This window comes from Salvia miltiorrhiza, unplaced genomic scaffold, assembly GCF_028751815.1.
Source record: "Salvia miltiorrhiza cultivar Shanhuang (shh) unplaced genomic scaffold, IMPLAD_Smil_shh original_scaffold_468, whole genome shotgun sequence".
Taxonomy (NCBI): domain Eukaryota; kingdom Viridiplantae; phylum Streptophyta; class Magnoliopsida; order Lamiales; family Lamiaceae; genus Salvia; species Salvia miltiorrhiza.
The window spans coordinates 374,539-387,221 of NW_026651556.1; the positions used below are offsets into that span (position 1 = coordinate 374,539).

General features: G+C 35.0%; 1 protein-coding gene across 2 annotated transcripts; it reads left to right on the forward strand.

Annotated features, from left to right (window-relative positions):
* The first annotated feature begins 7,231 nt into the window (after positions 1 to 7,231).
* Positions 7,232 to 12,140, forward strand: LOC131004903 (potassium channel AKT1-like). 2 transcript variants are annotated; one of them, XM_057931667.1, is made up of 11 exons: positions 7,232 to 7,512; positions 8,301 to 8,666; positions 8,748 to 8,805; positions 8,901 to 9,227; positions 9,322 to 9,567; positions 9,657 to 9,755; positions 9,865 to 9,897; positions 9,990 to 10,175; positions 10,398 to 10,589; positions 10,663 to 10,738; positions 11,073 to 12,140. In XM_057931667.1, the coding sequence occupies exons 1-11, from the start codon at positions 7,337 to 7,339 to the stop codon at positions 11,882 to 11,884; spliced, it is 2,571 nt and encodes an 856-aa protein (XP_057787650.1). In that variant the 5' UTR covers positions 7,232 to 7,336; the 3' UTR covers positions 11,885 to 12,140. The 2 variants fall into 2 exon arrangements, with proteins under 2 accessions (XP_057787650.1, XP_057787651.1); XM_057931668.1 differs by having other exon boundaries at positions 7,375 to 7,512; positions 8,282 to 8,666.
* The last annotated feature ends 543 nt before the right edge of the window (positions 12,141 to 12,683 follow it).

Genomic DNA, 12,683 nt, shown 5'->3' on the forward strand with positions numbered 1-12,683 from the left:
GCTTGAGAAGCGGTCGGCGGTTGGCTGCAGAAGTGGGAGTTCTATTTCATCCCCACGCATTATTGAAGGTTGCTGGCGAGTTTCCGGCGAAAAATTAACTGTGCTAAAACCCACGATGTGTTTCCGGCCAGTTTCCGGCAAAAAATTAACTATGTTAAAAAAAAAATAGTTAACGGCTGTTAAGTCGCCATTAGGGCAGAGGGCCTGATTGTTCGATTTTAGGTAGTATGAGGGTTTAGTTGGCCCAACTTTCACTATAGGGAGCTAAACGTGATAAGGGCCACTATGACAGAGACTTATTTAATACTTAAGCCTTAATTAAATTAATCAATTAAAGTCTCGAAAGAAAAAAAAAGGAGGGATGCAGCATGGAAGTCGTCATTGACCTGCGGCCCATATGTTGTTAACTGCAAAGTTTAATGTATTAATTTAGTAGTGAGTATGAACAAAAACTAACACATGATTTAATCACAGGGAAATGAAATGAAATGAAATGAAATTAAATTAAATGAAAGAATAGGATCGGAGATTCTTTGGTAGGAAAGCGCCTTTTGACTCGTGCGAAAAAGACATAGTATAATTTTATTGTTTTGTCCGAGGACATTTTCATAATTTAGCTGATTAATTTAGGGAATAGCTTCAATGATAATGGATATAACGCGTGGCTGTTTTTCCTTGAAACAAAATAAAAATCCAATCTTTGACACACGAAAAGTAGTGTGATGGATTCAAAGAGCCATCCACAAATTAATGTGTATATCATGATCAATGATCAACACTCAGCTCTTGCCCAAAACTGGATTATTAAAGTAAAAACGGTTATTTATCATGAGTGAAAAATCAAAATTTTGTTTATAAAAAAAATCAAATATTAAATTAAATTATTTTATCAATCATCTCTTATCTCAATCAAACCATACTTCAAATAACATTTAAATTAGGGTTAATTGCCCATAAAATACTGAACTTTTATCCAATTCTGATTTTGCACACAAACTTTGAACTGTGACGTGATAATTACTAAATTTTTGATTTTATCTGATTTTGGTACTAATCCAAATTCCGGCCAAATAGCAAGCTAATATATAATATGGTGTGCCAATTTTGACGTGATGTATTTATTATTCGTGACAATTAATTGACAAAATAATATTTTTTATTTAATTTCTTATCAATAGAAAAAGAACACAAAACAAATAACTCAAATTGTCAATAATTTAATATATCAAATCAAATAATAGTATTTTTTTTAGTTGAATTAATTAATTGAATAAATTCGATAATAGTAAGGGATTCTTCGAATTTAGGTGCGTCAACCAAAGAACATTTTAATTATCAATAACTTAATATATAAAAAAATTATTTAGCTAAGTAATAAAGTTTATTAAATTTTCATTATCTAAAGATTAATTTTTTTTATATAAACTATATATATTTATACTATTTGAATGACTTCTATTTTATATATTGGAGTAATGAGTTGTGTAATAGTGAACTAGAAAAAATTGATTAAACTTGAGAATTAAAAAAAAAATACTATTATTTGATCTGATATATTAATTTATTGACAATTTGGGTTATTTGCTTTGTGTTCTTTTTTTTATTATTAATAAGAAATTAATAATAGATATGTCACATCATATTAGCTTGGTATTTGGCCGAAATTTGGATTAGTAGTAAAATCAGATAAAATCTAAAGTTTAATAATTTTCACGCTATATTTCAAAGTTTGTGTGCAAAATCAGAATTGGAAGAAAGTTCAGTATTTTATGGGCAATTAACCCTTTAAATTATGAGATTGCATGCTTATCATATCTCCTAATTAAGGCATATGGTCCTCTTCTCGGAAGATGGATCCCTAATTATAGTAGACTGAGTTATTTATGCCAAATAATATAAGATCTAATCTTCAAATATAAATTTTCTGTACACCCGCATGTACCGTACATCCGAATTATTCTGTACTCAAATCCTGACTGACTCGCATGCTAATTCAAATCTGCATTCTGCCCCAAATCGTATAAATGATACTCCTATTCAGTTATACAAATAACGCTGCTTATAATTGACATTATTTAATTATGTAAATAACATTGCAACATTTTAAAATATTATAGTGTCATTTTCAATCTTATAATATTATTTAAAATATTATAATGTCATTTAAAATTTTATAGTGTCAATTACAGGAAGTGTCATTTATATTTTTGAATAGTGTCAATTATACACAGTGTCATATACAATGTTATAATGTCATTTATATGCAGTGTCATTTGTATAACTAAATAGTGTCAATTACATGCAATGTCATTTGTATAACCGAATAGTATCATTTACACGATTAGAAACAGGATGCAAGTTTGGATCATGATGATCTGTGTACGGGTCAACCCGGGTGTATCTAAGACCACTTCAAAGAAAAATATAATTTACCTTTCAAGAATTTCAAAGTATAAAGTTGAATATTGTGAACCATTTTATAGTTAATTATATTACAATAATATTAAACTGAATCTATTTATGTATAGATAATTATTTTGAACAATCAATTGGAAATCAGATTATGCTTTGATTTTCTGTGTACCATAGTCATTCACTTGATTTTTTATACTGAGATAGTTTCCTCCCCGACAAATTTTAGTTACTAAATCATTTTGTTGTATATGAAAATAATATATATAACATTGTTTTTCTCTCTGATGCACGGATTCCAACTTATAAAGACAACGATCTAACAAGAAAATTGACATTTGTAATTTGCTGTTTGCAGTTTGGAAGCCTCGATTATTTCAAATGCCATAATGTATTTTGGAGTCTCAGTTAAAGAAATATATATATAAGACAAGTGACTTTTAATAATAATAATAATAATATGGATAGTCATGATATTCGCAGGCAACACTGAGACTGTGACAAATGGAGGCCTACGGTGGCGGTGGAAGCTCTTGCTTTTGAGCATTCGTAGTGGACTTACTTGATAATCTACTTGAATGATAGCTTACTTAATAAGAGGGGATCATGATGAGTAAGGAGGTCATATGATAGCTTACTTGATTTTTTTAGTTTTGATTTTTATGCTTTTCATTTAAATTTAATTGTTCAAATTTAAATAACACAATTTAATTCAAATTTAAATTAATTTTAAAATCCTAAAAATTACATAAAACTTAATTAAATAAAAATAATTCCTAAAATAACTATTTCGGTCCTAGAGGTCTGAAACATGCCGAGCATCCTAGGAAATCCGTGTCGCGCCTCGTGCATCTGAAGAAGCGTTGGATGTCCTCCGGCGTTGGACGGCGAAGATACTTGTCTCTGTAAGCCCGGATGACAGCCTTGCAGAATCTCTTGAGGCATACACGCCCCGTCGATTCGGCCACCTTGAGATACTCGTCAAACGTATCCGCACTGACGCCGGTGGCTAATTGGCGGATAGCCGCCGTGCATTTCTGCAAAGGCGTGAGAGAGTCCCGACCTATTGCATTACTGCTCATCTGAAAGTAACTATCCACACCTTGGACAACTTCCACGATTCACAAGAACAACTCCTTCTGCATTCGAAAACGACGTCGAAAAAATGTAGGCTCGTACTTTGGATTGTCGTTGAAGTAGTCATGCATAAGACGTAGATGGGCATCATCACGATCATGGTGGATGTAAGACCGGGGGCGTTTAACACGTTCCGGCGCCGGTTGGGAGTAGATTTGAGACATTTGTTTGTGCAACTCTATCTCGTCCATGATCGCTTGAGCTACACCGTCGGATGAATCAGACGAAGAATCGTCCAACGGTTCTGTCATTTTTTGAAGAAAAATAAGGAAATATTGAAAGAGAAATATTGGAAGAGTGAATGAGAAGAATTGTTGTTGTGTGAATGAAGAAGGAGTTTAGTGGTATTTATAGATATGAAATTTTAAAAAACAAAAAAAAGGAAAATTCGGACAAAATAACCGTTGAATGCAAAAAAAAAAAAAGACAAAAAACAAAAAATTGGAAGTAGCCGTTAGTTTCAAATTTCAATTTTTTTTAATAGGGCGCATGTAAAACACACGCCTCACACACCGCTCATCGAGTATCACTCGACAGCTCGAGTAACCCTCGAGTAGAGAGGGCTTGCAACTCCCTACTCGAGTAAGGGAGATCGAGTAGGGGCGTTGCGGATGCTCTTATTATACCATTTGCAAATGGCATTACAACATGCATATCATATATATACTCCATCCGCCCCACTTTAATTGGTACTTTTGAGTTGGGCAAGGAGATTAAGAATAAATGGTTAAGAGTGTAAAATAGGTAGGGTCCACTTATTTTATGTGAGTAGAGAAAGTAAAGACCACATACTATTTTAGGAAAGTGTCAATTGAAACGGGACAAACAAAAAGGTAAATATGCCAATTGAAGTGAGACGGAGGGAGTATATCACAATTAACCAAATTTTCATCAAAGATATATTTGTGAAGAGGTGGAGTTTGGAGCTATATACCGAGTTGTAAAAGAATGATTTTCTGACATTAATTACTCACATGATCAACGTCTTAAGTTTCGAGTTTTACCAACACTTTGTAAACACAAATTTATTGTGTTTCATATAATAAACAACAAAATTGTGGGAGTGCCCTCCCGTGAAACACCCTATTTTTTGTGTAACATGAGGACAATGAATAAGACATATAATACTAATGAACAAGACGTATATCTAACGAACAAGATGTATATACTGATGAAAAACAAAATTTAAAAAATTGGTAATGAATAAGACATATATACTGATGAACAAAGTAGTATATACTGATGAATAATAAAATTTAAAATATTCTGCTCCCTCCATGATTCGAACCATGCGAAAAAAAATCACCCTCCAGATACAATATCAGCCATAGCCCATAGGATTAATAAAATAAACGCACCAGATCGTGCCCTAGATCTCACTAAAATTAGGGGGTCTCATTGGAGCGGCCCATATATATACATATATATGTGCGCCGGTACGTACAATTTCTATTTTGATTCTTCAATTCTTTTCTTCAAGTTTGTTGATCATCAAATGATATTTGAAGAAATATGTTTCTTTAAGCTTCTTATATTTGAACTTCGAACTTGAATCTCTTCAAGTTAATTGATCATCGATTGATTGATCTTTGAAGAAATGTGTCTTTTTAGATTCTTTAATATGTGATAATTGGTAAGGTTCAAATTTAATATGTTTTATTTTTAAAATAATCACTCAATTATTAGATCATCACTAAATTGACGAGAAGTCTCGCCGATAAGGCCTAGCTCAAGTAGTTGAGGCACTCGAAAACTCTTATTTGTGAGAGGTCTTGGGTTCAATCGCCCGTCTGCGTGCGGATAATGTTTCCATCTTTGTGTGGGTAATGTTTCGTCTACGTGTGAATTACTGATTTGATTATATATTTAGATATCTCTTGTAATTCTCGGAAAAAAAAAATTGAAAAGAAGTTTCAATTTTCATCATAAAGGTTGCGTGACTTGCGTCGATTACGTACTCTATAACAAACACATACAGTTTATGTAATTCTATATCATTAATGTTATTTAGATGGGGGACACACATAAATATTATCGAAATATTGATAACTATTCATCCCTTCCACAAAAAAGATTATTTCTTTACAAATTTGAACTTCCTTTTAATTGTCAAAGATGCATTTAGACCATTTCCCCTTAGTATACCCTTATATATTTACAAATTATCGATCTCTTATTGATTTAATTATTGTGGACTACAATTAATAAGATTATATTTGCTATTTTTTTTTCCCACTTTTTTAGATATATATAGTGTTGTACAATTTTTTTTTAAAAGTGGAAAAGAGTCCATCTACGAGGTAGTATTAATAATTATATATAATTAATTGTATTGTAAAAAAAAAAGGCTTATTATGTGATATGATATAATAAGTAAATAAATTAGATATGTTGTTGGGTAATATTTATAAATGGAAAGAGATTATTTTTTTGTAAACGTGTCAAAAAGTAAAAATAATTATTTTTTCAAGTATAGAAAGAATATTAAATATATATTTAAACAAAAGTGAAAAAGAAGCGTAATTAGGGAACCCGACACGTAAATATTCGAGGATCCGAGGATATTTGAGACAGAATAAGCTGAAACGTTGAGATAATATTTCTTATTTACATATTAGTTCTGTTTTGAAGTTTCAATATATTTTAGTAAATTAGTAGATTCAAACTAGTATTGTGCAAACGTCCCTTTATAATTATATAATTATTTTTAACATTTAATTTATAATTTTTAGGGTAAGTAGCATATTAAATTCCAAATTATATGTGCTTTATCAAGCATATTTCAAATTATAAGAAATATTTTTAAAAACCTTAAATTATTTGGTTTGTATAAAACATGTCCCACATCCATTTTTCCGTCCCCATAATTATGACGTGACTCATCGGGTATTACCGTGTAATTATATTTTACTTTTTTCTAAATGACATGATACAAGACGACGTCGTTTTATGTCATACTCTCATTTAAAAAAATTAAATCGGAAATGAATAAATTGACCTCTAACGCGATTTGAATTAATTGCCGTGACACAAATTAGGGCGACAAATAAATAGACACCCAATGCTACGTTTTGTGTAACTTGATTCTGAAATTTATTTAATTATTTTTAATTAATAACTGTATCAGGATTGATCATCCAATAATTAAGTCATACTAATTTTTATAAGCGCTTAAACTTGTAACAACGGTTCACATACTATATAACTATAACTGTCAATTTTACAATAAACATTACTCCCTCTGGCTCTGTCCACTAAAATTATGGTAATTTGGAATGACACAAATTTTAATGTAATATTTGATTTACGTGATGGACAAAGAGTTTGATTAGGTCTAAAATGAATGGTTAATCTTAAATTAGATGTGGGTCAAAAATATTATTTTTGTAAATAAAAATTATTTATAGGAGTAAAATCTAGAGAGATATTCTAAAAAGGAAAACAATATAGTTTTGGTAGAAACCATAAATAGCAAAAATACGATAATAATTTTGATAGAGAAAAGGAGTATTAATATGGAAAAAAATGAATAAGAAGATAGGAGAAGACAGTGGGTCAAAGGAAGGAAAGAAAAGAGTGATCGAGTCCCAAAGCCCAACGGCAGAAGACAAGGTTTGTTGAGAGCGAAGGATGTATTCGTGGCTGTGGGGACAGAATAAACCAACAATATTAATATTTAGGCATAAAATATTTGACACACCCTTGATTCTCCCGTACCGCATAACTGCCTGCCGTCACACCTATATATACATCTCCATTACCTCTCTCTCTCTGCATAACCATAACAATGGAGGATTCCTTCACCAACAGAAGAGCTTCATGGCAGCCCGACATTGACCAGCTCTCCCGCGACGGCAGCCATTACAGCCTCTCCACCACCATTCTTCCCGCTCTCGGCGCCGGAAGCAATCGCAGAATCAAGCTCCGCTCTTTCGTTCTCTCTCCTTATGATCGCCGCTACAGGTTCCTCTCTCTCTCTACATGTTTTGCATGTTCTTCTTCTACTTAGTTTTACTACTTCTTGTAGAATAATAGTATAAATAAATCTTGTCTGTTTTATCAATAATTTCTTGTTATTTGAAAAATCATGAGTTTTCCCCAATTCAGATTGTTGGTTGCACTTGCAGGGATATAGCCGAAATACTCTCTAGATTTGAGTCCTTTTTTTTTTTTTTTTAACTATGTTTTTTCTTTTTTTTTTCAAACAGTGAGTGCTTAGTTGACTGTTTTGCGACGTCTGTTTTGGTCAAAATTAAACCCCAGCAAAATCTGCGTTGATTCGTTTTCAATGAATTTTCAACTTTAACTTTTTTTTGTGGTGCTTTTACACTACGTGCTTCACCTACCTCCTTTCCGAATCTTTCGCATACAATTACGACATCAACATCCCCTTTTCTTCAAGATTCGGATTCTTCTAATTCACACCTTTTATTCCAAATACACGATCTTGCATGCTCTATCAATGGTTAATGGAGGGACATAGTTTCTTTGTATTGCAATATATTCATTAAACTTTTCTTATTATTTTTCGTTTCCGTTTCATTTTTCTTGGAATATGCCATCTATAGAGAGGATTTTCTTGCAGAAACAAGTGACTTGCAACCTTGTATAATGGAGGCTGAAATTTATTGTTACACATGAAATAAATTTGGATGTTTAAATGAAAATATCCTTTTTTTTTACAATCCTCTGCTTCAAAAGGATAGTTTGCTTTTTACTGAAAACACATCAGGCTTGGATTGATATGACAGAGTTTGGGAGGCGTTTCTGGTTATTCTGGTTATCTACACGGCTTGGGCGTCTCCGTTTGAGCTCGGCTTTCTTGATAGACCAAGGAGGCCTATGTCTATCTTGGACAATGTTGTCAATGGATTCTTCGCGATTGATATCATCCTCACATTCTTCGTAGCGTACTTGGACAGAAGCACGTATCTTCTCATTGACAATCGTGGGAAGATTGCAAGGAAATATGCAACTTCTTGGTTGGCTTTTGATGTGATTTCCACAATCCCTTCTGAACTTATTTGGTACATCTCCCCAAGGCCTTTGAGGGAATATGGCTTGTTTAACATGCTTCGTCTCTGGCGTCTCAGACGAGTTAGTGCCTTATTTGCTAGGTAAAAATATACTTTCTCATCTCATGTTAAGAACCCCATGTTATGTTGCTGGCTAATATTCTTTTTCTACCTCAAAAACAGAATGGAGAAGAATAGAAACTTCAACTACTTTTGGGTGAGGTGTGCAAAGCTTATATGTGTAAGTACACTATAATTTATAGACTCATTGATCAGTTTATGGATAAAGAAACATTGATTTAGTTACTGAACTATTCCGTTGTTTGTTGCGTATAGGTTACTGTTTTTTCTGTTCATTGTGCTGGTTGCTTCAATTATCTGCTTGCTGCTCATAATGATGATCCAACAAACACTTGGATCGGTAAATCTATGCCTCCTGGAGTTGATTTCCGCCAACTGAGCCTATGGTTTCGTTATGTTACTTCGATGTACTGGTCCATCACGACCCTCTCCACCGTTGGCTATGGTGATTTGCATGCTGTGAATGCAAAGGAGATGGTGTTTACCGTCTTCTACATGCTCTTCAACCTTGGACTGACGGCATATTTGATCGGAAATATGACCAATTTGGTGGTCCATGGCACTAGTAAGACCAGGCACTATGTAAGTAGCTTCTACCAAGACTCAATTGGAAATATGGCGAATTTGAGGATTGAGTTTATTGATTTCTATGTTCATTTTTTTGATCCAACAATAGAGAGATACGATTCAAGCTGCCACGAGTTTTTCACAGAGGAACCAACTGCCTTCTCGCCTTCAAGAGCAGATGCTCTCACATCTGTCCTTGAAGTTTAGAACCAACTCCGAGGGGCTGCAACAGCAAGAGACGCTCGATTCACTTCCAAAGGCCATTAGGTCGAGTATTTCACACTACCTTTTCTACTCTCTGGTGGATAAGGTCTACTTGTTTCGTGGAGTCTCCAACGACTTACTCTTCCAGCTAGTAAATTCACCCTAACACTTCAACTTTGCTTTCTTTGTTTTTCCCTTCACCACTTTTGTCATCCTCATAAACCACTCTGTTTTTTACAGGTCTCCGAGATGAGGGCAGAGTATTTCCCTCCCAAAGAAGATGTGATATTGCAGAATGAAACACCCACCGACTTTTATATTCTTGCCACTGGGGCAGTGGTAAAAATTGGATCCCTAAACCTTCTCTCCTCACGATTTCTCTTTCATATGTACTATCTTAACCTTGTGTTGAATATTCAAATCTCATCATCTATAAATTGCTTTACAGGAGCTACTGGTTATGAAAAATGGAGTTCAACAGGCAAGTTTATTTCAAGGGTTCAAAATATTTGTTGATAAATATCTCTACCCATAACAAGACTGATGATAGTTGCTGCAAAAAAAAAAATGCAGGTTATTGGCGAGGCGCGAACTGGTGAGCTTTGTGGAGAGATTGGTGTACTTTGTTATAGGCCTCAACTGTTCACAGTGAGAACAAAGAGGTTAACTCAACTATTAAGGCTGAACCGCACCACATTTTTGAACATCGTTCAAGCCAACGTTGGAGATGGGACAATAATCATGAACAACCTTCTGCAGGTATGTATATAGATATATATCTTTGGATATGATCTTTATCTTCTCTAGGGTCTCATACAAAAGTGTGTATATACTATCAAATGAACAAAGAAAGAAGCAAATGGTTTCTTCAATTGTTGAGATCGCGACTGGCTAATATTTTTACTCGCTGAAGAAAGCAAAATTGTATTAGTTTTCATGTTGCTCCATTACATTTAAAGCAATGGGATGTGTTGTTGGCAGCATTTGAAAGAAGTGAAGAACCCGATAATGGAGGGGATTCTGGTGGAGATCGAGAACATGATTGCACGTGGAAGAATGGATCTGCTCACCCTATGTTTTGCAGCACTCAGAGGAGATGACTTGCTGTTGCATCATTTGTTGAAGAGAGGTATTGATCCAAATGAAACAGACAATAATGGAAGAACAGCTCTGGTGAGTACATTTTTCTATTTTATCGACTGATTCAAGCTCGGCTCTAAAACACTTTGTGGTGCGTCGCTTTCAGCACATTGCAGCATCTCAAGGAAATGAGAATTGTGTCCGTCTCTTGCTTGATTCTGGGGCTGATCCCAATTGCAGAGGTAATTAATCATTTTTCCCATTAAAAAACATTGTTTTGCTTGGTCAAAATTAACACTAGAAATTTGTTGCTTGCTTGTCAATGTTCTTATAAACCATCTTAGTTTGTCGATTGCATATAATAACACCATTTCTTCGTTTTCTAATTTACTAACACGACCTTTAAATCTTGACACAAGAAACATGAATCGAAATTTTTTGTGGTTTACAACATGGATCGAAATTATAGCTGTTGGAAAAGTACATGTTGCAACATTTCCACGCGTACGGCTAGTCCACTTTGTACTTTTTCTCTTCATCTAATCCCACTAACGCCATGAACACCTTTTTGTGCAGATTCAGAAGGAAGTGTACCACTGTGGGAGGCCATGCTAGGCGGTCACAAACCGGTCATCAAGCTACTCTCCGATAACGGCGCCAAATTATCCACCGGCGACATAGGTCTGTTTTCTTGCACAGCGGCAGAGCAGAACAACTTGGATCTTCTCAAAGAAATAGTCCGTCACGGCGGCGACGTGACGTGGCCGAACCACGAAGGGCGCAGAGCTCTTCATGTCGCCGTTTGTGAAGGCAACATCGAAATGGTGAAATTTCTCCTCGACCAAGGTGCCAACATCGACGTCGCAGACGAAAATGGCTTCACATCGAGGGACCTAGCCGAGCAGCAAGGCCACGACGACATCAAGGAGCTCTTCGCCTCATTAAAGGGAATCGCCGCCAACGTGGACGAAGCACGCGTCAGTGGGGTCCGCTTCTTGGGACGATATAAGAGCGATCCGATCATGTCGCCTATGAGTCAAGACGAGGGATCGTGGGGCAGATCTCGGACGACGGCAAGGAGGAGAAGAACGAACAGTTACCACAACTCCCTGTTTGGGATCATGAAGGCGGCAGCGCAGACTGGGGACGACACCTTGCTGTCATCGGTGGAAGAGGCGCCCGCCCGGATCACGGTAACCTGCCCGGAGAAGGGAGATGTTGGCGGGAAGCTGGTGGTGCGCCCCGGTAGCTTGGAAGAGCTGAAGGAGATGGGTGCCAAGAGATATGGTGCTTCCTTTGTGAGAGTGTTGGGCAAAGGGGGAGCTGAGATTGATGATATCCAGGTGGTCAGAGACGGCGATCGCTTGGCTTTCGCCGCCACCGAGTGATCGACGGGAACTTGACGTCCACGGGGATGAGTGATTACCAAGTGATCACCTTGTTTCCATGTGATGAAATATACTTATTAGTTTTTGTTTTTTATTATTAATATTCTTTTTGTTTAGATTGGCATGCATGCTGTTAGAGACGACATAACTGCGTGCCGCCGGTTTAAATAATAATGTAACTATTCAATATTATTTTCACTGATATGGTTACTCCTAATGGAACTTCGAAAGGAATTAGAACTTGTAATTAGGGAACATGTCAACTCACAAATCTAATTTTGATGCTTGTATGATGGTTCGGGTTGATTGAAGGATGATTAGTAGTTGGGAAAATTACTGTTTGCCACTCGAGTTAAAATTGTCTTTTGACCTCTGTTCCTTTTTGTTTTGTCATACTGCATGAATAATGGCGGATGCAGATAGGAACATGGGGGTGCAGCTGCCCCCAAAAAAAATATTAGTAGTATTAATATTCATATATAAATTATTTTAGATTTAGTTTTTACACCACCAATTAAAAGTTTTAATCCAAAATAAAAGAGAAATTCAGTTTTTAAAATCTTAAATTCCATTGCCCCAACTAAAAAAGAGAGCTCATCATCTCTTTTTTTTCATTCTTTTGATCAAACCCATCATTTAATCAATCAATTACCTCAATTCTTAATTAAACAAAAAAGTTGAAAGTATACATTTTGCATTTCGAATGCAAAGTTATTACTATTATATTTGTATTTTAGTAAAAAAAAATGTCTAAAATGTATTGAAGGCCTCAAAAAAAAAAAAAATCGGGGGCATAGAA